Source organism: Physella acuta, unplaced genomic scaffold, assembly GCF_028476545.2.
Source record: "Physella acuta isolate Inbredline_101_S28 unplaced genomic scaffold, ASM2847654v3 ptg000267l, whole genome shotgun sequence".
NCBI classification, from domain to species: Eukaryota; Metazoa; Mollusca; class Gastropoda; family Physidae; genus Physella; species Physella acuta.
Genome location: NW_026731786.1, coordinates 115965 through 142323, shown reverse-complemented (window position 1 = coordinate 142323; position 26359 = coordinate 115965). Strand labels below are relative to the sequence as shown.

The window sequence follows — 26359 nt, the reverse complement described above, 5'->3', positions numbered from 1 at the left end:
ACCACAAATATAGACAAACAGTCACAGATTAACTGTCTTGTCAACTTTGTCAGCACTCTGTAAAAAACAAAAGATTTAGATCTACTTAACTTCTACTCGCTAGGTACGTTTAGCACAGCATCCTAATATATAAATCCCCACGTTCGCACATCTCTCTCTCTCTCTCTTTCTCTGTCCGCAAAAAATTTTCGCCGGACATCACGTCAGAATCGGCAGCGATATATCGAGAACTTTTTACGGACTTTTGTTGAAAATAATATGTTAGATGTTTTAAATGTATAACCACAATTTTAGTTAAAGAAGAAAAATAAAAATTTAAGGCGTATTCGAATGTAGAGAAACAGTATTATTTATGCAACCGGAAAAGCATTAATATATGTGAAAAAGAACGCATAAAACTGTGTCGTCACTATTGCTTATACATTAACTAATGACGTCATCTGCCGTGTTTAGAATGAAAAGAAATGAACTATTTCATTCAAATTTGATTTAGATCTACGTACACTATGAAATGTAGCCTATACAATACAATTTTTCCGGCCTAAACTCATAAAATTTATTTTATTTATTTGGATTCTAGATCTAGATATTCTAGATTCATCTATTCAAATAATACATTTCTATACTAAAGTATTTCAGGCCTTAATTACTTTATTGAAATCTTTGTTTATCTATGCAATTTGCTAATCTCTATAATATATAAAGCAAAGTTGTCGGGTGCCCGACAGGGCACTTCCCGGCGCCGCAGGCGTTTCAAATTTGGCAGGATCTTGCCTTGGGGCGACAGAACACGGTGGCCGGTTGGCCGAAAAGTCTACGATGATGGGGTCAAAACTGACCTCGACTGACCGGCGCCTTATATGAGCTATAAATCGAAAAAAAATGTCCACGGAGGAACCTCTTCATAACTCCTGAGGTCGTAGACCGACCCTCGGGCGAATTAATTAAGCATTCAAATTCTCAATGTTTTCGAAAGCCTAAGCAAAGCTGGGCAGCATGCCTAGTAAATAAATAACAGGCAAGCTTTCCCGATCATTTTAACACAGAACACACTAGCACACACTATACTAGTCACACATAGAGACTATTCACAGATAAAGACTATTCACACATAGAGACTATTCACACATAAAGACTATTCACGCTTCATCACAAGACCAATTTCAGCAGTTCACAGGTTTCGACCATTCTCTCACACTGGTCGGTTGGGAGGGTCGATGATGGACCGGTCAGTTAGACTGGTCGGTTGAATCGGTCCATGACGTGGACCAGCATGTCCACATCCTGCTGCAGACCTTCAGCGACCGCCGCCAGCGCCGTGGTGTGGTCCAGGATCCTGACCGACTGGGTGTAGGGGTCATATCGCAGGTCAAACCTGCGCTCAATGGTGGCGGCGTACTGCCTGGGGAGGTCAAAGGTCACACGGGTCAAGGACATTTTATGTGGCTCAGACAAAAAAATGTATGCTACTGTGAAATGATCTAGGTTTATATATTTATAGATGGCAGGTGAAAAATTGATTCGGCAACAGTTATTTCAGAACGGGGTTAGATTTGAGTAAGGTGCCCACGGTGGCAGTACTAATTTTCTAACTCGAGTGTCTAATTTTATGCCACCTTATGAACTTTGACTTATTTTTAACTACACAAGAAGTCAACACTACACAAGAAGTCAACAGACACATAACTAGCCAGAAATAAAACAGCCACCTAACTAAACTACACAAGATGTTAACAGCCACCTAAATACACTACACAAGAAGGCAACATCCACCTAAATACACTACACAAGAAGGCAACAGCCACCTAAATACACTACACAAGAAGGCAACAGAAACATAACTACACTACACAAGAAGGCAACAGCCACCTAAATACACTACACAAGAAGGCAACAGCCACCTAAATACACTACACAAGAAGGCAACAGAAACATAACTACACTACACAAGAAGGCAACATCCACCTAAATACACTACACAAGAAGGCAACAGCCACCTAAATACACTACACAAGAAGGCAACAGAAACATAACTACACTACACAAGAAGGCAACATCCACCTAAATACACTACACAAGAAGGCAACAGCCACCTAAATACACTACACAAGAAGGCAACAGACACATAACTACACTACACAAGAAGGCAACAGCCACCTAAATACACTACACAAGAAGGCAACAGCCACCTAAATACACTAAACCAAGAAGACTACAGTCACCTCATCTTCATCATCATGTCATCGAAGGAGTCCACAACGAACAAGATGGGCTGGAAGTCGTCGTCCGTGTACTCCTGCACGGCTGTGACGGCCGGGTCAAACTGCCGGACGTCCGGCGCCCCACTCAGGCTGTTCTGTAGCTCCCCGTAGGACGAGAGCATCCCAGCCCCGTAGGCCCGGAGCTCTCCGTTTTGTTTGCACAGGCCGAACTCCACGGTAAACCAGAACAGCTGGGGACACAGTACACACTTCATATGGGGCTAGGGGACACACTACACACTTCATGTGGGGCTAGGGGACATACTTCATGTGGGGCTAGGGAACACAGTACACACTTTATGTGGGGCTAGGGAACACAGTACACACTTTATGTGGGGCTAGGGGACACAGTACACACTTCATATGGGGCTAGGGGACACAGTACACACTTCATATGGGGCTAGGGGACACAGTACACACTTCATATGGGGCTAGGGGACACACTACACACTTCATGTGGGGTAGGGGACACAGTACACACTTCATATGGAGCTAGGGGACACACTACACACTACACATGTCTTGGTGACACAATGCACACACTACACACGTGTATTACAGAGTGTACTTTACACACTGGGGACACAGTAGACACTCACTAGACACATGAAGGGACGGCGTGGTTGAATGGTAGAGCATTTAGCTGCTAGCCCGAAGATCTCGAATTCGGATCTTGGTTCGGACTTGTGACTATAGGACTTCCTAGAGTCCACCCAGCCCTAATAGGTACCTGACGTACGTTGGGCAAAAAAAAGGCGGCAGGGCTGAGCATAATGCTGAGCACACTATCCGTTCACACATAGTTCACTCACCGTGGCGAACTTCTCAATGTCCTCGTCAGACACGCCAAGTGACGCGAGGCCGAGCTCCTGGGCGAACTGGGCGAACTTGGGGTCAGCCAGCATCGGCACGTGACCTAGCAGCTCGTGTATGCAGTCCCTGGGGACGGACGTGAGTTTGAGACACACACAAGTGGCGGTTTTAAAACAGCACTCAACAGAAATATTGGCACTCTCATGCTCAACAAACTGGCCATTATAAAACGTTATTCAAAATAAATAATGCTCAAGTGGAAGTGAAACAGTACAGAAATATTGTGTTGATACGTCATGAAATGGGCCCGACAACTAGCAAGAAAATATTTAAGTTTTCATGTGTAGAGAACTTCAAATATTTCCCTAATAGTTGAGCCTGGTACAGTTTGATTACTGGCTGTTGTCAACATTCATCTCAAATCTGTACCGACCGCTAAGGTCCATTGGGTTATTTTAAGTTGGTGCTGTAAGTTTACAGACATAATAGGATGTCATTAAGTTGGTGCTGTAAGTTTACAGACATAATAGGATGTCTAATATTAAACAGAACAAATATCGCGGGATGAGTTGGACCAATATATCTGGGCCATCTCATGGCCTAGTGTTAAATAACAGTGGCCCGTTGTAAACTAACCGAGGCCATATTCACCGAACCAAAGATGGCCCAGGTGGCCAAAGTTGGCCCAGGTGGCCAAAGTTGGCCCAGGTGACCAAAGTTGGCCCAGATGACCAAAGTTGGCCCAGGTGGCCAAAGTTGGCCCAGATGACCAAAGTTTGCCCAGATTACCAATGATGGTCATGGATGGCCCAGATGACCAATGATGGCCAATGTGTACTCACGGCTCTGGAGAGTGGTCAGGCTTGGCTCCGTGCCTCACGTACTGGGTACACTGGAAAGTTCTGAAGGCCAAGGACGCCAGGAAGTCACGTGCCGACAACAAGCCGGCAACCGGTCGCAGCTGAAAACCGGTTTTACCTGTTTAAATTGTGAGGAGAGGCTTAGAGTTGTCATGACAACAGGTCTAATCCTAATGAGTCACGTGTGTAAGTCTATGGTAATGTGAAGGTATAAAGTTAGTAAAGGTAATATCAACAGCCTAGCCAAGCACTAATGCTTACCTCACACACGGACTTAACACTAAATCTGACACAAAAAGTTAACAAACAGTACTCACAGAATGTTAAAAAAAAAACGTACACACATAATGTTAAAAAGAACTGTAGCCACAGAATGTTAACAAAGAGTACCCACAGAATGTTAACAAACATTACCTACAGAATGTTAACAAAAACAGTACCCACAGAATGTTAAAAAACAGTACTTACAGAATGTTAACAAACAGTACCCCCAGAATGTTAACAAACTGTACCCCCAGAATGTTAACAAACCGTACCCCCAGAATGTTAACAAACAGTAATAACAGAATGTTAACAAACAGTACCCCCAGAATGTTAACAAACAGTAATCACAAAAGGTTAACAAAGAGTAATCACAAAATGTTAACATAGAGTACCCACAGAATGTTAACAAAGAGTACCCACAGAATGTTAACAAAGAGTACCCACAGAATGTTAACAAAGAGTACCCACAGAATGTTAACAAAGAGTACCCACAGAATGTTAACAAACAGTCCCCACAGAATGTTAACAAACAGTCCCCACAGAATGTTAACAAACAGTCCCCCACAGAATGTTAACAAACAGTCCCCACAGAATGTTAACAAAAACAGCGCTCACAGAATGTTAACAAAAAGTACCCACAGATTGTTAACAAAGAGTACCCACAAAATGTTAACAAACAGTACCCACATAATGTTAACAAAGAGTACCCACATAATGTTAACAAAGAGTACCCACAGAATGTTAACAAAGAGTACTCACATGTTAACAAAGAGTACCCACATAATGTTAACAAAGAGTACCCACAGAATGTTAACAAACAGCAACAACAGAATGTTAACAAACAGTACTCACAGAATGTTAACAAAGAGTACCCCTAGAATGTTAACAAAGAGTACTCACAGATTGTTAACAAAGAGTACCCACAGAATGTTAACAAACAGTACCCCCAGAATGTTAACAAAGAGTACTCACGTTTAAGAAAGTTTGAGACGTCCTCCAGCTGTGGTATCTTCTCCTCACAGAACCCGCCCTCCGCCTCCAGCAGCCTGAAGACGTTGATGTGTTCCTGGCAGGCGTGGGTGGGGAACAGGTTCTTCAGGTTCCGGTACACGTGCGCCCTGCGGGTCACGTGACACGTCAGGTGGGGAAGGTCTGTTGTACTCGCTCAGACGTGTGCACAAAGATTCACCCACACAAACACCCGCACACCAACCCCAGGGTTTCTTTCACCCCCACCCTCATCTGGAACACCTACACCTCCGCACCACACCCCAAAAACGAATTTTTAAAAAAGAAATTTAGAAGAATATATTTTAAATATTAATTTCTGTCTGCCCCGCCGGAAATTTCGAGCCCCCCCCCCACCCCCTCATCATCTTCAAGTGTCCCCTGCCCCCCCCCCCTCCCCCAAATGTCCGAATGAAACCCTGAACCTACCACGTGGCGTTTTCTTCTGTCGTGTACTCTACTCTCGGGATCTCCTGCCCGCTGAACACAAAAATAACCTCGGGTTAGTTTTCACAAATCTTATTTGGCACTTTTTATTCAATCATTTTAAAATCTAGATCTAGATCTATTACAAATGTACACAATTTTTAAAAAATTAAATATTATTACGAATTTCACAATATTTTTCAAATATACACTATCAATTTTTATTAAAGTATTTGAAAGAAAAAACTTAATTTTAACAATTATCATTTCCATATTATATTTTTGAACATTCAGATCATTAAACCAATATTTGCAACTATTTTTACTCAGGTAAAGTGGTACAATATTTCTATTGCTAAATTCCTCGAAGCAAAATCAATACGCGCCCTCGGCGTACGAAGCGGCAACTCCGCCTTGAGATTAACGAGTGCCTTTATTTCTTCAAGATTTATTGACATAACCCCATTGTTAAATAAAGTCTTAAAATTGCATCTTCGCGTCCTGACTCGATTATCGAAAACAGGTCATGCCACGTGCAATATAGCTGCGAGTAATAGATTTCAGGGCCGGTTACTCCATACGAAATTGAAATAGAAAGAGATTGATTACCTCTGAAAGCTATTAAGTTTTAAGCGTTTTGCAACAGTTTAACGCACGCTAAAAATGTAAGCATTACTTACTATCTGTAACCAAAAGCTATGTCGGCGATCTCTTTTCTACGTAGTCGGTAGTTCTTGTCAGCAAAACCCTGTCCAACAAGTGAATTCATAGATGTCATTGATATGTATACAAACATGTACTAGAATTTTTTAGTTTCTAGATACATGACTTAATTAATAGTATCCCTGTGAGCAAGGGTTTAAAGGTGGAATGGTGTTGTAGTTGGTATTTGGTTTGTGGGGTTATGTTGTGGTTGAGATGTTCGATACTTTCAGGTTGGTGTGTGGGATGGTTTGTGGTCAGCCATCGCGGGGTGTGTGGGTTGGTGTTCTAGTTGATGTGTAGCAGAGCCCCCCCCTCCCCCCGAAGAGATGCCTGGAAGAAACTCTGGTGGGACGGTGTGTGATCAGAACTCCCGGTTGTCTGTGGTGGTGTGTGGGGTGGTGTGTAGTGTGGTGTGTGGTCATCACTCCGGTTGTGTTGGGTGGTGTGTGGTATGGTGTGGTGTGGTCATCACTCACGGGGTGTGGGGTGGTGTGTGGGGTGGTGTGTGGGGTGGTGTGTGGGGTGGTGTGGGGTGGTGTGTGGGGTGGTGTGTGGGGTGGTGTGGGGTGTTGTTTGTGGGATGGTGTGTGGTCATCACTCACAGGGTGTGTGTAGTCCAGGTCAGGCTCAAACTTTGTGATCAGGTGCGTGCACTGGTCCAGTTCAGAGATGTGCTTGGGGAACCAGGCGTCTGGGGGTGAAGTAGATCAGACGTTAGCTGCAGCAATACAGACATTAGCTGCAGCAATACAGACGTTAGCTGCAGCAATACAGACGTTAGCTGCAGCAATACAGACGTTAGCTGCAGCAATACAGACGTTAGCTGCAGCAATACAGACGTTAGCTGCAGCAATACAGACGTTAGCTGCAGCAATACAGACGTTAGCTGCAGCGATACAGACGTTAGCTGCAGCAATACAGACATTAGCTGCAGCAATACAGACGTTAGCTGCAGCAATACAGACGTTAGCTGTAGCAATACAGACACGGACAGCAGCTCCCCTATATAAGTTAAAGCAACACAAACACTAGCATGTATTTGCAGCAGCATAACCATCGTTGAGACGATACAGAAATTTGCTACAACAATACAAGATAACTTCAGCCATACGATTATTAGCTGCGATATGGCAGATATTAATTGTAGCCATATAAACATTATCTACATAGAATCTAGAGACAAATATCTGCATCAATGCAAACATGAATTTCAGCAATTAAAAAAATAGACGATGAAGCTGAAATATGGATGATTTAAAACACAAAAATGGACCAGAATAATTTGGACCTTTTTTCTCGGGTTCCTTCTCCTCCAACAACTTGAGGTCAAGGATGAGCGGGCTCTGTTTGGCAGACGAGCAGACGTTGTCGAACGTGTCGTGTGCACAGACCAGCTGCAGGAAGAGCTGGTACTGCTTGAGGTCAGAGGGCGACTTACGGGACTCGATGTGAGTGATGAAAACCTTGCCATTCTGTGGACAAGATGTGAGTGATGAAAACCTTCCCATTCTGTGGACAAGATGTGAGTGATGAAAACCTTGCCATTCTGTGAACAAGATGTGAGTGATGAAAACCTTGCCATTCTGTGGACAAGATGTGAGTGATGAAAACCTTGCCATTCTGTGGACAAGATGTGAGTGATGAAAACCTTGCCATTCTGTGGACAAGATGTGAGTGATGAAAACCTTGCCATTCTGTGGACAAGATGTGAGTGATGAAAACCTTCCCATTCTGTGGAGGAGATGTGAGTGATGAAAACCTTGCCATTCTGTGGACAAGATGTGAGTGATGAAAACCTTGCCATTCTGTGGACAAGATGTGAGTGATGAAAACTTTGCCATTCTGTGGACAAGATGTGAGTGATGAAAACCTTGCCATTCTGTGGACAAGATGTGAGTGATGAAAACCTTGCCATTCTGTGGACTCGATGTGAGTGATGAAAACCTTGCCATTCTGTGGACAAGATGTGAGTGATGAAAACTTTGCCATTCTGTGGACAAGATGTGAGTGATGAAAACCTTGCCATTCTGTGAACAAGATGTGAGTGATGAAAACCTTGCCATTCTGTGGACTCGATGTGAGTGATGAAAACCTTGCCATTCTGTGAACAAGATGTGAGTGATGAAAACCTTGCCATTCTGTGGACAAGATGTGAGTGATGAAAACCTTGCCATTCTGTGGACAAGATGTGAGTGATGAAAACCTTGCCATTCTGTGAACAAGATGTGAGTGATGAAAACCTTGCCATTCTGTGGACAAGATGATGAAAACCTTGCCATTCTGTGGACTCGATGTGAGTGATGAAAACCTTCCCATTCTGTGGACAAGATGTGAGTGATGAAAACATTGCCATTCTGTGGACAAGATGTGAGTGATGAAAACCTTGCCATTCTGTGGACAAGATGTGAGTGATGAAAACCTTGCCATTCTGTGGACAAGATGTGAGTGATGAAAACCTTGCCATTCTGTGGACAAGATGTGAGTGATGAAAACCTTGCCATTCTGTGGACAAGATGTGAGTGATGAAAACCTTGCCATTCTGTGGACAAGATGATGAAAACCTTGCCATTCTGTGGACAAGATGTGAGTGATGAAAACTTTGCCATTCTGTGGACAAGATGTGAGTGATGAAAACCTTCCCATTCTGTGGACAAGATGTGAGTGATGAAAACCTTGCCATTCTGTGGAGAAGATGTGAGTAATGAAAACCTTGCCATTCTGTGGACAAGATGTGAGTGATGAAAACCTTGCCATTCTGTGGACAAGATGTGAGTGATGAAAACCTTGCCATTCTGTGGACAAGATGTGAGTGATGAAAACCTTGCCATTCTGTGGACAAGATGTGAGTGATTGTGAGGGTGGGGATTTTTATGAAGGCGGAACGAATGAATCCAATAACACACCGTTCAAGTTCAACTATAACGTTCTTTATTAAAATGATATATATGTTCAAGTTTCTACCTAACTGATCTACACTGTACTATTTACTTCTACTACTGACTGTTCATACCACATGCTACCTACTACTACGCACTCCCATGACCAATCCTAACACTAACTACATTCTAACTGTTCTCTAGCTCTACATATTACGACCGTCTCTGACCGCTTCCTAACACCTTCTCTACTCCTCGCTATCTACCTATCAACTCCTGGCCTATCGCTCTACTGCCCCACGCCTCAGTGGTCAGCTGACCGTCCCACGTGACCGGTCAGCCCTGTGCGCCCATTGGCCTCTCTACCCAACCAACTAGGCCTATAGTCTGTTTCTGCTAACCTATATCTGCTAAACATGTCTGACGTAATCTTGCGTCATCACATATCTCCCTCCCTTTCTGTAGCTGACAAATTATATTTTTCAGCGTCTACTACTAATCTAATACATCAACAACTATCTATCTTACTACTCTATTCTATCCCTAACATCAATCATGTAAATCAAATACAAAATGGGACAGCACAGTTTACAAAAACATAAAATCTTGTGTCTGTGTTCCTGAATTTAAAAAATGTCATTGTTCTAGTTCTTGTGTAAGTATCTAGACGTCTGTGGTGTCTCTGCTTGATAATGTATGTCTATGTTATGGTATGTGTGAATCCAATCATGTGCAACTCAGTTCTGGCTAGGTTGTCGTGTACTGGCCTTGAGCTAATCTTAGTTAGTAGAATGTGTAACTGGTTGAACGGCTCAGCGAGCAGTGTAAGTGTTTGTGTAAGTGTTATGTAATTGTTGGCGTTCCTCTGAGGTGGGTGGGTTGTGGCGAGTTTTGATGTAAATTCCCGTGAGGCGGGTGTAGGCGTAACTTCGTTGGTCAATGTGATGACGCAACAATCTCAACGCTGGTTGAGACGTCCACGTGGAGTGGTTATACGATGAACTGGAGCTGTCTGATGCGTGGCGAACAATGACGTAACATTCCGACGCTGGGAACTTGGACGATGGGTCGTCTACCCTTTGTATGTGCTGACGCAGGTGTACGTAGCTGGCGGTCTGTTATTCAATCCCAGTGCGGGGGCGAAGCGGTGGCGATGCGTCCGCTGTCTTGACAAGGGCAATTCACTGTCCAGCAGGCTGTTCGCTGTCCAGGTAATTCAACGTAATCAGGGCTTTTGGTGGCGGCACTCTTTGAAGTGTGTCCCTCATCTCGTCTCATTCTGGATAATCGTAGTGGGTCTGAAAATTGTATTACGAGACGATGAGCAATGGTTTTATGTGACCAATTTAGTGCCCGCGCAGACAAGTATTCAGACAGAGGTACCTTCCATTAAAAAAAACCTCAATCCCAAATTTATACGTGCTGAACATTTGTCTGGCGGCATAACAAGATATAAAAATAACGTTACAAATATAACATTACAACATAACCAAATAAAAAAATCAGTACACTCTAATCTAACAACAATCTGTAAAGCCTATAATAAACACAATAGACGTAAACACTACTAGAGCATAGAAATAGCTTCACAAAAAGAATAGACATGTAAGTGTATATCAATACTATAGTGCCGTTTCAAATCAACATTTGAATGCGTAATCATATAGTGGAGCAGCTCTCACTATCTGACTTCTGACTTGACTTAAACTGGCTGGTTGACTTAATGACTGACTTCACTTATGACTTCAGTAACGTGACTTATTTCACTTTGACTGACTTCAGTAATTTCACTTATTTCACTTTGACTTCAGTAACGTGACTGACTTCAATTTAACGACTGATTCCACTTTGACGACTTCAATTACTTCAACTTGACGACTAACTTCACTTTGACAACTAAATCGACTGACTTCATAGACCTCTGACTGGCTTCGACTTCTCTTTGACTTCAACAACTTCAATATGACTTCAAAGACTTCACTATGACTTCAACGACTTCAATATTACTTCAACGACTGACTTAGAGTAACCTTACTTCAACTTCAAAGACTTTAACTTTGACTTCAAAGATTTCAACGACATCACTTTGATTTCCAAGACTTCACTATAACTTCGACGATTTCACTTCTTCACTATGACCTCAACGACTTTACAACTTCAACGACTTTTATTTGACTGCAACATGACTTCAACTACGTCACTATGACCTCAACTACGACTTCAACAACTTATTGACTGACTTCAAATAACTTCTTTGACTTCAGTTCTGACTAATACTTCACTGACTTCAATAACACTATTGACTTCAGATTTTGACTACACTGACTTCTGACTGTACGACTTCACGTCGATTTCCTCGACTACTTAGATTAACAAAAAAACACTCGACTTGACTTCACTTTTGTCAGGCGTTCAAAATCATTCATGGGGGCGGTCCGGGTCAAATTATATCCAGGCATTAATATACCACACTAGGACCGATAGGGCGGGGCTCGGTGTGGACAAAAGTGTTGCGAGCCTTCACATGGTCTATGATTACTATACTTGTGTTTGTGTAGGTGTGTTGATGGGGTCATCTGGTTTAAGGCTGACCAGGAGTAACCGTGCTCTCTGTCTGCTATCAAATTCCTTGTTACATATTCCTCTGATTTATTGTTTACCGATTTCTCCAATCTCAGCAATCTATTACTGACTGTGTCGTTCTGCAGTCTTAAGTTAAGAACATCTGCACCAATCTCGGTAATCTTTATAGAATGATCCTCAATAACCTCGTTAACTTTTTCTATCAACTTGTCCGTTTTGAATTGCAATTCGTCTACTTTTTCGTTGTCTCGAATACTGGGCTGCTTGTTTACTTGTCGCTTGTAGTTCATAAATTCTACATTAAATTGCTTCACTCCTGTAATGTTGCCTAGTATCATATCGTATGGCCCGTTTTTGAAAACCACTGCTTCAACTGTTTTACACGCTGAGGGTGTGGCTATGGTGACTATAGCTGTTGGCCAATCATATGTGCTGCCTCTTGAACTGTGAACACGTTGTGTTCTGCCTGTGTATTGATGGTGTTGCACGAATGTGTTACGTACTGCCACTGTGGAGCATAGTGTATCCATAATAGATGTGGCGTATCTGTTATTGACTTTTGATGTAAATATGTCTGTTCTTCTACTGGCTTCTGTAAACGATGACATGAATGCTATTCTATTAATTTGTCTATATTGTGTTCTGTTGCGTTGTGCATCTTGTTGGCGTATATCATAATATCGTATTCTGCAATTTATTTGTTTGTGGCCTGTTCTATTACAATAGTAGCATCTGACACTGTAATTGTGTTTTTGTTGACTGTAGTTAATCTGAATGTTGTGATTTGCGCTATTATGTTTTTGGAGTGTATGTGGTGTTTCACTTTTTGTAGTAGGTATTTCGCTTGCTTCACTGAACGTGTCATCTGAATCTGAGTCGTAGGAATAGTAAAATGTTGTTTGGGCTATCTGGTTGTTTTTATTTTTATCTAAACTTTGCACCATTTCTTGTTTGGCTTGGCGAAGTTCTCTCATTTTTTCTATTTCTTTACGAATTCTTTCTGTTTCTTCTTTAATTCCGGCAATATATGTTTCTGCTTCTCTTTGTTTCTCTGCTAACTCGGCATCTTTCTTTGCATCATATTCTTCTTCAGTCAACAAGGAATCTGGATCTCCGGTTACCTTGTAATCTACAATTCTATTGATCAAATCTTCCATAGCATCTGGATCATCTAGAGTTTTTACGTCAAATTCTTTAACAGTTAATAACCAGTCTCGATTTTCTGTTGTCGTGTATTGTCCAAGCCTAATAATCAATTCATCCAGAATATCTGGATCCTCAATAGTTCTTGAATTGCTTTTCACTTTGACTGTATTCTGAACATTTATATCTAGTCACGAGTTATCAATTCTACCTGACTCTTCTAGGCTTGACTTGGGCTCAGTTTTAGGGACCACTTCGTACAATGGAGGCATTTTTAAGGGTAGTGTGGTTGAAGAAATAGATAAGAAAGAGGCAGAAAAACCGCTGGTACCAAATATCCAGCACGAGTTTAAACCCAAGCGTTTAAAAAAATTTTCGGAAGGTACTTATCTTTTTGGACATGTTGACTGTTTCCTTGTGTTGTTAATCCAAACTCGTTCCGGTTGAAGAAACCCGCTGTTGTGTTGAGTTGAAGAAAGCTGTACACCAAATGTACTCCGTCATGAGTAACCCGATATACACAGTCTTTCCTGTACTCGACCCGCGCTCCACCAGTTGTGAGGGTGGGGATTTTTAAGAAGGCGGAACGAATGAATCCAATAACACACCGTTCAAGTTCAACTATAACGTTCTTTATTAAAATGATATATATGTTCAAGTTTCTACCTAACTGATCTACACTGTACTATTTACTTCTACTACTGACTGTTCATACCACATGCTACCTACTACTACGCACTCCCATGACCAATCCTAACACTAACTACATTCTAACTGTTCTCTAGCTCTACATATTACGACCGTCTCTGACCGCTTCCTAACACCTTCTCTACTCCTCGCTATCTACCTATCAACTCCTGGCCTATCGCTCTACTGCCCCACGCCTCAGTGGTCAGCTGACCGTCCCACGTGACCGGTCAGCCCTGTGCGCCCATTGGCCTCTCTACCCAACCAACTAGGCCTATAGTCTGTTTCTGCTAACCTATATCTGCTAAACATGTCTGACGTAATCTTGCGTCATCACAGTGATGAAAACCTTGCCATTCTGTGGACAAGATGTGAGTGATGAAAACCTTCCCATTCTGTGGACAAGATGTGGGTGATGAAAACCTTGCCATTCTGTGGACAAGATGTGAGTGATGAAAACCTTGCCATTCTGTGGACAAGATGTGAGTGATGAAAACCTTGCCATTCTGTGGACAAGATGTGAGTGATGAAAACCTTGCCATTCTGTGGACAAGATGTGAGTGATGAAAACCTTCCCATTCTGTGGACAAGATGTGAGTGATGAAAACCTTCCCATTCTGTGGACAAGATGTGAGTGATGAAAACTTTGCCATTCTGTGGAGGAGATGTGAGTGATGAAAACCTTCCCATTCTGTGGACAAGATGTGAGTGATGAAAACCTTGCCATTCTGTGGACAAGATGTGAGTGATGAAAACCTTCCCATTCTGTGGACAAGATGTGAGTGATGAAAACCTTGCCATTCTGTGGACAAGATGTGAGTGATGAAAACCTTGCCATTCTGTGGACAAGATGTGAGTGATGAAAACCTTGCCATTCTGTGGACAAGATGATGAAAACCTTGCCATTCTGTGGACAAGATGTGAGTGATGAAAACCTTGCCATTCTGTGGACAAGATGTGAGTGATGAAAACCTTGCCATTCTGTGGACAAGATGTGAGTGATGAAAACCTTGCCATTCTGTGGACAAGATGTGAGTGATGAAAACCTTGCCATTCTGTGGACAAGATGATGAAAACCTTGCCATTCTGTGGACAAGATGTGAGTGATGAAAACCTTGCCATTCTGTGGAGGAGATGGGTCATGTTCTGGAGGCGATTTTAAGTTACACGTCCTCGTGTATTTTTATTTACAACTTTATTTTATTTCAATACAGCACCTAACTTTTGATATGTTCAATTTTACTTCAAGTAGAGTAAGTTTTAGAGGTGCAAAAGTCTAATTTTCAACCCCCCCCCCCCCCTCCCTGCACCAATCGATGCCGTCTAAGATCAGTTCACCGGACGATAACGTGCAATATCCTGTTCTTGTAGATTTCCAATTTTGGGAGTTATTTTTAGACCTGTAAGTTCAAGATATTTCATGGGTAGAAAATATAAACTTTCTTACGCTATTTAGAAAGTGCAAAAATTTATTCCCAGCCTTCGGAAAATTTTAGAAAATCATCTGAAATCGAAAGCTTGATGGTGTTTTTGACAAGAAATAGAATTAGGGCAAATCTTTTAATCAATTTGTTTAAAAAAAGTATAATTATCAATAACTAAGCTTTTTACTTATATAATTAACGATCTATTATAATTAAGGAAAGCAAGTAATTGATTGATCTTTATATTTAAAATATCACATAGGATTATTGAAGAGGCTGTTAGCAAGCATAAAAGTCAGTTGTCTACTGATATTGTCAAAGAGAAGGGGGGTGGGGGTTATGAAGCAGCTACTGTATGAGAGACAGAAAGATGAAGTCACGGTTCAATGAAGTTGTGTAGGTAGCCCAGCAACAGTCTGATGGTCTCCACCAAGTAGATGTCTGTACCCCAGCCTCACCCCCCCACCCCCCTCACCCCACGTTAAAACTCCCTGACAGCAACAGTCTGATGGTCTCCACCAAGTAGATGTCTGTACCCCAGCCTCACCCCCCCACCCCCCTCACCCCACGTTAAAACTCCCTGACAGCAACAGTCTGATGGTCTCCACCAAGTAGATGTCTGTACCCCTGCCTCACCCCCCCCCCCCTCACCCACGTTAAACCTCCCAGACAGCACAAGCCTAAAGACGTCCACCAAAAGAAATTACTGGCTTAAACTACATGTTGACATCACTCACTCGGTACATAAACCCTACAGCTAAACGTGACGATCACGTGACTGTAGCGTGACACATTTCTAACACCCTAACGTGACTGTACACGAGCAATTTTTAACGTGACCTCAGCGTGACACGTCACTGGTTTACCAACTTCCTGTTCCGGTATTCGCTGCAGTATTTCGTCACTCGAGGAAAAGAAAATCTGAACGTAAAGAAGTCTAAGATTACGGCATTAGTTATCTCACTGATGGGACCTTGTGTTAGGGACCTAAGGACCTAAGACCATTAGTTATCCCACTGATGGGACCTTGAGTTAGGGACCTAATACAATAAGTTATCCCACTGATGGGACCTTGAGTTAGGGACCTAAGACAATTAGTTATCTCAGTGATGGGACCTTGAGTTAGGGACCTAATACAATAAGTTATCCCACTGATGGGACCTTGAGTTAGGGACCTAACGCAATTAGTTATCTTAGTGATGGGACCTAACGCAATTAGTTATGTCAGTGATGGGACCTTGTGTTAGGGACCTAAGACAGCAAGTTATCTCACTGATGGGACCTTGAGTTCGGAACCTAAGACAGAAAGTTATCTAAGTGATGGGACCTAACGCAATTAGTTATCTCAGTGATGGGACCTAACGCAATTAGTTATCCCACTGATGGGACCTTGTGTTAGGGACCTAAGACAGCAAGTTATCTCATTGATGGGACCTCACGCAATTAGTTATCTTAGTGATGGGACCTAAGACAATTAGTTATCTTAGTGATGGGACCTTGACTTAGGGACCTAAGACAATTAGTAATCTTAGTGATGGGACCTTGTGTTAGGGACCTTGAGCTAGGGACCTAACAAAGCACGTTCTGATAAAGTAATCGTCCTATACCAATAACGTCTCACGCAATTTGCCCATGTCCAAAATATGTCCACCTTCGCCGTAGAACAACAAAGTATTCGTGCCGGTACCTCAGCTCCCTGTCAAGACTAAATCGCTACACAGTGTCCAGTTTATTTGACCATCAGTTCAATACACGAGCCAAAGACACCTCCCCCTCCCTGAAAATTTATTTCACTAAATGCAGGCAGACGTTTATTGATAACTGAAGTGGGATTGAAGCCCTTTTAAAAATTTAAATATCTGCATGAATGAATAGTAATTACAGCAGGAGCGTTTGTTTTTATTTTTATTCTACGCCACAGGCCACTCGACGCGCCAAAAATAAATCCGACAGCAAAAATCAAACGAAAATTATTTCCCAGTTAAAAGAGGGCCGGCATAGCTCTCTCACTCCTCCTCAGACGACGATTGTAAATTCATTAGGCTGAAGAGCTACACAACTCCTCACTCGCAGACGTACGGAGTCCACTTCCGGCCCTTACCCGCCAATTCCTAGAAGCTAAAAAATAGTCACGTAAATCCTCTCTGTGTTTGTTTCTCCGTCTGTCTTTAGTCCTGGCTTATGTCCCCTTGCTTGTGGCTTACGGTTCTTGAAGTGAAACTGATATCGTCTGCTGGACTAATGCTAGACAGATGACAGAAGCTAACGTGTCGTCTGCTAGACCGATGACAGAAGTAGCAGACGAAGAAATCCTTCCTTCATTAATTCATGCTCACAACAGCTAGACCTAGACGAGGTATCCTAGATTTACAACAACTAGACCTAGACGAGGTAACCTAGATTTACAACAACTAGACCTAGACGAGGTAACCTGATGGATTTACAACAGCTAGAGACGAGGTAACCTGATAGATTTACAACAACTAGACCTAGACGAGGTATCCTGATAGATTTACAACAGCTAGACCTAGACGTGGTATCCTGATGGATTCCGATTAAAAGAAACGCGGCCCTCCGCTCCTTAATTTCTTCAACTATATCTTGATTACAATCATACTTTTAAGGACTAAATCTTCTAATTCATGCAACATTCGATACTATTAGACTTAAAATGTCCGACATTTTCGAATGGGAACACAGACGATGGGGAACATTGTTTTATTTCTGTCACAGACTAGACTACATGACACTCGTGTGACATGTCACATCCAGAGCTAAAGGTCACTGACTGACATGACAGCAGATAAGGTCATGGAAGTGACAAGGTCACTAGATATGGTTGACGTATTGTAATTGGGAAGCGATTGTTGACTAATGATTGTTGACTAATGATTGTTGACTAATGATTGTTGACTAAGGAATGTTAACTAATGATTGGTAAATAATGATTAGTGAATAATGATTGGTGAATAATGATTGGTGAATAATGATTGGTGAATAATGTTTTATAGTCAATGCTTGTTTGCTAAATATAATTCTTGGATAAAAATTCTGTTCGATGATTGTTATATAATAATTATCGGCAAAAGATTGTTGGCTCATGTTTTTTAATCATGAACCCTTATTCAATAATTGTCGAAACACGATTGTTGCCTAATACTGGTCATTAAATAATAGTCGGCAATGCTTGTCGGCTAATGATTGTAACTATGGAGTGCCGGCTAATGATTGTAACTATGGAGTGTCGGCTTGTTGCCTGTTTACTTTAGTTAACTTTGAGCTGCCCTCGTTAGTGCTTTGTCTTGTTTTCCATTTCATGTTCAATTAAAGACCGGCTTTAATTGCCGGCTGGTTCTTTTATCGACTTCCCCTATAAACCGGCATGATAAAATTAGCAGGAAAAAAACGGCATGATAAAATTTGTAGAAAAAAACTCGCATCGTAAAGTTGAAAAACGAAACCCTTAGACTAGAATTGGATGGTCTGGAATTTTGTTTTAGTCACAAGGGGGTCGACTCGACAACGATTTTTGGAAAGAACAAATGCACTGTGGCAAAAAAGTGTTTTCAAAATGTAATTATTGTCTCACTCTTTACAACATCTGGATAGAAAAAGTATTTTAAAGGCGAACAGAAATATGTTTCTTTTTTTAAACTGGCTTTAAAATAGACTGAATTTTTTAAATTCACGTACATTCTCTTTACATTAACAGCGTTACCTGAGCAATCAATGTTTAGCGAATCACCCTTGAAAATTATTGCCCAGTAAAATATACGTATACATTACTATTTAGAGCGAATTCGAAAGCTTGTTGTTATTAAGATTCTTATAAACGTGTTGTGACTTTAAACTTGACTTGCATGTAATTCACGTTCCATGCTATTATTTTCAGCTGTTTATAATATTTGTTTGGCCAATTTTCTAAAATTGTGCCTTAACAACGTCACAAAATTCTTCTAAGAACCATCTCTAGATTTTTGTTTTAGTAATGATCTGTAACTGGTCTATAGCACAGTAAAGATGTGTGTGTATTATTGTTCTATTGCCCAGATCTATGTAAATATTTTCTGTTCCTTAGCAACGATCTACGTATAATTGCTCATGTCTGCGACACAGAGTTGTCCCACCTGCTGTGATGTATTCCCCACTGTCCAATAGACGGGGGAAGGGGGATAAACCATGGTCTGACCTTCTTAGAGAACTCTTCACACAAAAAATTGTTAAAAATATATCACATTGTTCAGTTAATTACCGCGTTAATTTGTTCTATTTTAACGCTGCAGAAGTTCAACAATTACCAGAAAAATCTCACATTAGCAGACGGCAGACTTGAAAAGGTGATTATAGCGCATGCTATAAATAGGACTGAGATAATGGCGGGTATTTAACGCCCGGGGTCAACATAATTCATCATTAATTTAATTAATTTAATTAATTTAATTAACGCTCGCAGAAACGATCGGACGGCGATTTGTTTCCGTGACGTCACGACTGTGTAGCGCTATGAGTGAGCGATTCATTCGTCGCTTCACAAAACCAAACACAAAACTAATGGCGGAAACTTTTTTTTTAATTTCTGTTTGTAAAATAAAAACTAGGAAGAGGATCAATTGGCCAGCTTCCTGAGACAGGAGTAACAAATCAACCGAGGTCAATAAAAATTGGTTTGATTCGGAAAAAATTGTATTCGTTGTTTGTTTTTTTTTAAATAAAAATAGAATTGGTTTCAGCTAACCAATTGAAAGAAGATTATGGAGAAAAGGTTAAAGGTCAAGGTCGTGTGCCATGTCAGTTTAAGGTCGACCTTAAATTTTGTTTAGCCTAGGTCACAATTCCATGTTTACTGGGTTTTAAAAGTTGTCCATTTTTGTTTTTGACGTTTTGTTTTTCAATATAAAAATGTCCTACATGAAAACTAACACATATTTCAACACATTGAGATGGAAGTGGGTGTTCGGTCTAAGCTGTTCATATAACTGTAACACAGCAGACGGTACTCGCCGTGTTAGTGGGTGACCCGACAACACTAGGCAGACGTCAGCGTTAGTGTCACGTGACTGTCAAGTGACAGCCATGTGACTGACACGTGGCTGCTAAAAGCCGTGAGTTTACATTTGGTAGCGAAGGTTCAAACGATGACGTTAAACAACACATGACCTACAGTGGTCTCAGTCCTTGTGGAAACTTCTCAGTGTATAGGTGTATACCCCAAGACACTGTGCTCATAAACTGATGACGTCATAAGCATTGTTCGTATAAAATTGATTCTTACAAATACTCTCTTATTGGTAACTAGCAAAAAGTACGTGTTTATTTTTATAGTAAGCATGACGTTATATTTTTAAAAGACACTCCACTCAACCAAACCAATTTAACACCATTAGATTAAATGAGACACATGTGAAGCTAACACTGATTCTATAAGTGCCCAGATAGATTGTAGGTAACCAAACAAATTGGTATGGACAATCATCATAGCTGATCTACAGTGTTACAGTGTGTGGTTTGGTTGAAACCACTCGACAATTGGAGGGGTGGGTCCCAGAAAAATGCGCAACGGAAAAATGCGCACCATAAATATTGCGCAACAGAAAGTATGAGCTCAGAAATTCGGGAACACAAAAAATGCAAAAAAAAAAAAAAGAGATGAGGGCACAAAGAAAAATGCGCAAAGAGAAAACTGTGCACACAGAAAATGCGCAAAGCGAAAAACAAACTGCACACAGAAAAATGCGCACATTACTATTAAGTTTATATTTGTCTTTCAAACACATATTTGCCAAAGTTCTCTATGTTGAGCTATCTGTGTATGATATGTATTTTATGTTCGAATTTTTCTTCGTGCAAACATTAGTCTTTGCGTGTTTTTCTGTTTGCAACATTCACATTTTTCTATGATTGCAATTTTCGGCTTGCGAAATGTTTGGAGAAATTGTCCACGTCAGGCGTTTGAGTGGAACCCACATGGAAGGAGAAAGAGAGGACGCCCTAGACAGACCTGGAGGCTGAGTATTCTCGGAGAACTAAAGATCGCATTGTTGTCTTTGGAGAGGGAAAAATACACGCAATAGAACGTAATGGTGAGGACCTACGCTCTACGTTTAGCAACGAGGACTAAGTCAAGTAATTTAAGTCACCGAATTAACTGACCAGTGGAGCACTGATTTACCAGTGCTGAATTGACTGACATTGCATGTATGACTGTTCATAAATATCAGTCAATGTGACTTGTGATTATATCAGTCAATGTGACTTGTGATTATATCAGTCACTGTGACTTGTGATTATATCAGTCGCTGTGACTTGCGATTATATCAGTCACTGTGACTTGTGATTATATCAGTCACTATGACTTGTTATTATATCAGTCACTATGACTTGTGATTATATCAGTCACTGTGACTTGTGATTATATCAGTCACTATGACTTGTTATTATATCAGTCACTATGACTTGTTATTATATCAGTCACTATGACTTGTGATTATATCAGTCACTGTGACTTGTGATTATATCAGTCACTATGACTTGAGATTATATCAGTCACTATGACTTGTGATTATATCAGTCACTGTGACTTGTGATTATATCAGTCACTATGACTTGTGATTAAAACACTGATCAATCATGTCTCTCTTCCAAACTAAATATTGTACTTAAACGTCGATTGATGTTTTTGAACAGAGCGATCCATGTAATCGATTTCTCATCGATCGTCATGTGTTTACCTTGATTTTATAAAATATTTCAATATTTTAACGCTTACAGCCTGTATCAATACTGGCGCGCTTGACGGGAGAAGTATCGATCCTCTGCGACAGGGTAGAAGTTCGATTACTGATACCACGAGTAAATCATTCATTCAGTCATCCATTCATTCATCAAATCTATGAGTGTGTTGGCCCAATCCAACAAAAGTTTGACGCCTTTGTAAATATATTTTTGTTTCAATAATCCAGCCAGTTGTCTGTCGAACAAGTCCCTATATATTTAACTCTCGCTGATTGCAGGGGCAATGCTTCAACTCAAGCGATTGTTTCGTTGATTTCATTTTTAATTCAATTTCACCTTGCAACTTTCCGATCCCACGCCCTTCCTCTGGAAAATTTCCAGGACCGCTTACTTCACAAGCATAACAATCCAATCACAACCATACGACCCCAATCACTTTGACAAAAATCCACAACCACAATAACGCAATGATCACAATCATTAAACTTCAATAACTTTAACATAAGCACACGAATACCATAACCTCACCACAATCATGCAATGCATCCCGCCAACTCCAATCCCCCCTTATATACACACCCCATGAGACACCCCTCCCCCGGGCACCTCTGTGCTGCTATTAACCCCTTACTACCCACCTCTATAGCAGCGCAAACAGACCCTGTTAACCCCTGCTGTGCTTATGCTAATGACGCAAGAGATTACCTCATTTCAACAGACACCGAACCTCCATCACCCAAGCATACCTAAACTCTAATTAAATACTTGGCCTTATTGACCACGTTGATTAACGATTGTTTCTAATGAATAAAACAATTAACCGCACTATTTTACTGGTCGGATGAGTTCTATTTTCGGCTGTAATTATTGGAATTCCTACGCCATGGGATGAAACGGTTCCAACATAGCTGACTAATGGTGTCATGTCAACCTGCATTTTAACGGAGATTCTGGATTACCCCACCCTCCCCCTTCCCACTCTGATTCCATCACCCCCCCCCCCACACACACACACACACACATTATTGTTCTAGAACTCTACAGAACCACAGACGAACACACCTTTTCACACAAAGTTGATGATCTACACACAATGTGTTTGTCATAGCCTCCACTGCTGCTGACAACGATGTTCAAAGTTAATATTTAATCGTTTTCACAGGCACATGGTGTAACACTGAAACAACACAGAGGCTCTTTACATCGGATGGTAGAGATCCGACATTTGGGCTCCTCGCAATAAGGCTCAACAAAATTTCACAGTATAAATGATGTGTGGGTAAAAGTATTTTTCTTAACCTAGTTTAGGTTTCTACCTTACCTTGGAGTAATCTAAGTACTTTATGCAAATATAATACCAGCTTACGACTTCGCCATCCTTATATATTTAAATATATGTATACATGGAAATCTTGTATAACTTGTGGTGTGGTCTTTGTGGATATTAGTTAATAACGTTAGGTAGTGTAGGTGTGAGTACAATTTATGTCAATCTGTATGATATAATATATAATCAAAATTAATATACAGCAGAAAATCAGCTCAAATGACTTGACGTTTTAGGGCCCCCGACTGCTGCCTGGCCAGCCCGTCCCTTAATCCCCACCCCCACCCCTCAATGCCCCACAGGAAATGACTGTGGCAAAAGGGATTGAAAAGTTCTTCTCTCGCCTGTCACACATTAACATTGGACTTTAAAAAAAAAATCTACCTCAAAACACCGGATGACCTTGGCTAGGCTGACCGTCCCCTCCCGTAACGTCACCAGCAAGTTGAAGGCCGCGAAGTCGTCTGGGAACGCGTCAGGTAGAAGTCCAGGGGCGAAACCTTCCTCGTCCCCGATGGAGTCTGTTTTGCTCAGGCGCCGCTCCTGTTTCTTGAACTCCTTGTTGGCCGCGGTCTCAAACTTGGCGTCAGCGATCAGACTTTTCTTTCGCCACCCGCCGTGCTAGAGTCAAACATAAACAGGTCAGTTTGTAACAAACACTATCTAGCAACATCTGCTAGAGTCAAACATAAACAGGTCATTTTGTAACAAACAATATCTAGCGCTATATGCTAGAGTCAAACATAAACAGGACAGTTTGTAACAAACACTATCTAGCAACATCTGCTAGAGTCAAACATAAACAGGTCATTTTGTAACAAACAATATCTAGCGCTATATGCTAGAGTCAAACATAAACAGGACATTTTGTAATAAACTGCAGCTAGCGCCATCTGCTAGAGTCAAACAGAAACGGGACAGTTTGTAAAAAACACCAGCCTCACAATGTGGTAGATTAATACAAGCATAAAAAGTGTTATTGTAATCAAATTGGACCAAATATTTGCGTGTGACAGAATTGACCAAATATCTGCTTGATTCCACATTGACTGTATAGATGTATGTAAATAGGCTATCTGGAAAGCGTAAGTAATATTTATTGTTGAATGTTTTTATGTAATAGAAAAAGCAATATGTGAACATTTGCCTACAAAATAATGATTTATCCTGTAAAAACAATTGAATATTTACCTACAAATCAATGGTTTATTCTGTAAAATCTGAATATTTACCTTCAAAATAATGGTTTATCGTGTAAAATAATTGAATAGATATTGAAGGGAGGAAAAAACATATCGAAAATGTAAACTTTTTCGAGGAGGGGGGGGGGGGGGGGGGGGGATGACACTCTGAGTTACCGCGCCGATCGACACCCGACCTTGTGACGTCACTGCCCATAACTGACTAGCTGCTACAACTGTTCAAGTGTCGTAACAGTAGCAGCGTCCCTGAATTTTTTTGGCAAGGGGCCCCATTCTAATTTAATACGTCTCTGATTTAATTTACAAAGGTATAGACATGTAATTTATTTATTTTTTATTAACTGTTACTTATAATGGTTATACACACACCAAAGTCAGAAAAATATCCCTTTTTTAATGCATTCTTATTTATTTTCATGTTTGACGTATTTTCAATCGATATTTAATATTAACTAAATATTTTGATTTTTTAAAATTGTTTATGGAATCATATTACTTTTTTTTTATTTTTTTTGGTGGAGTGTGGGTATTTTTTAAATCTAAATTAAACAATAAACTTTTAATTATTGACAGGTTTAATCCTCACTTGTAATAATACACAGATGTGGTTTTAGACAATAAAGCTTAAACTTATTGAATCGGTAATATATTAAGGGAAGATACTAGAAAGAATTTGTGATCCAACTGTGTTGTGGTGTCCCAGGTTTTATGATCCATGACATCTGAATTATACTGCTCGAACTATCAGTGGAAACATGTCGGCGAATATTTCAAATGTTTCATAGAAAATTTGAATCCAACAGTACAATGTAAACATAAACTTAAAATGTTAAAATTCACGAGGAACAAAACAAGTTAGAAACGTAACACCTTTTATTTTATTATTTCGGTATTAAGTTCGATAAAAATGCAATAACTTTAAAAGAAAGTTTGAACTTACTTCTTGAATAAAACAAATTTTTGAACAAATTTTAAACCTACCTCTTGACTGAAAGCTTTCTGGAAGGCGAACCGCCTTTTCGCGGTCTCGTTGACGTCAGTTCTCGCATTCATTTTGTCGTCTGCGGTTTGACTCGTTAGATTTTAATCACAGTTCAAACCTCAACGAACACTTAATATTGATAGATTTTTGAATGTGCTCACTCAGAAAACGCCGCTGATACTTCTTGCACCGAAACCTCACGTGCACACAACGTACATAAAATCCATAACAACAGCAACCTTACACTTGGTGTTAAAAATGTTTTTCATGAAGTAATTAATAGTCGTCTGTATGGAATCGCTCCCGTCTACTCGGGGGTCTATATGGAATCGCCGACACAAGCGATAGCCTCTGCTGATTTGTGCGCCTCGTGAGCTGCCCATACATACCCACATACACATCAGTACGACGTCATTGCACAAGCGTGGGAAGGGGGTGGGTGGTGGCGTCACTAGAGGGGTGCGAGGGGTGCGAATCGCACCGGTTGACACCATTTTAAGGGGCGACGCCAAGGCGAAAAAATTGCAAAATATAAAGAAAAACGCTTTTTCTTTTTTTTTTTATGTAATGATTAATAAGATTTAAGTGCTCTTTTAAGTATAAACGGTCTAAGAAGACGATGCCTCATCCAGGTGGATTAATATAAAAATATTTACAAATATACGCCTTCACAAAAAGAGGGGGTTGGAACTAATCGCGACATGTAAACAATGTATTTTTTACTGATAAGAATTAAATATTGGGGTGACACCACATTTGAGCAAAGCGTCCAATCATTCGATGAGTGAAAGTGATTGCTAGAGCACCTAATGAACCAGCCTAACCCTACATAAACATTACACTTTACATAAATCTTCCAAAATTAATTTGAATCAAACTTATTACTACCCCAAAACAGAGCCTTAACAAAAACATTCAACTAACTAAATGAATTAATTAAAAAGCAATAACCTTTGTGTTCCCAAATAAATATTTAAAAATTTCCGTTCCCAGCAGTTTCCCCATAACAAAGCTCATAGATGTGTATGGCTTATGTGTTATGAGATACACCATATTACAGTCCTGT

The 26359-nt window shown here is 40.7% G+C and overlaps 1 protein-coding gene across 1 annotated transcript; it reads right to left on the bottom strand.

Annotated features, from left to right (window-relative positions):
* Nucleotides 1-982: 982 nt before the first annotated feature.
* On the bottom strand, nt 983-25623 carry LOC131939205 (tyrosine 3-monooxygenase-like). Its single transcript, XM_059297398.1, has 11 exons — nt 25293-25623; nt 23494-23730; nt 7626-7809; nt 6940-7028; nt 6313-6380; nt 5636-5686; nt 5171-5316; nt 3917-4052; nt 3074-3200; nt 2223-2452; nt 983-1402 (listed from the first exon to the last, which is right to left on the bottom strand). Exons 1-11 carry the CDS (start codon nt 25362-25364, stop codon nt 1234-1236), a joined length of 1509 nt encoding a protein of 502 aa, XP_059153381.1. The 5' UTR covers nt 25365-25623; the 3' UTR covers nt 983-1233.
* Nucleotides 25624-26359: the final 736 nt, after the last annotated feature.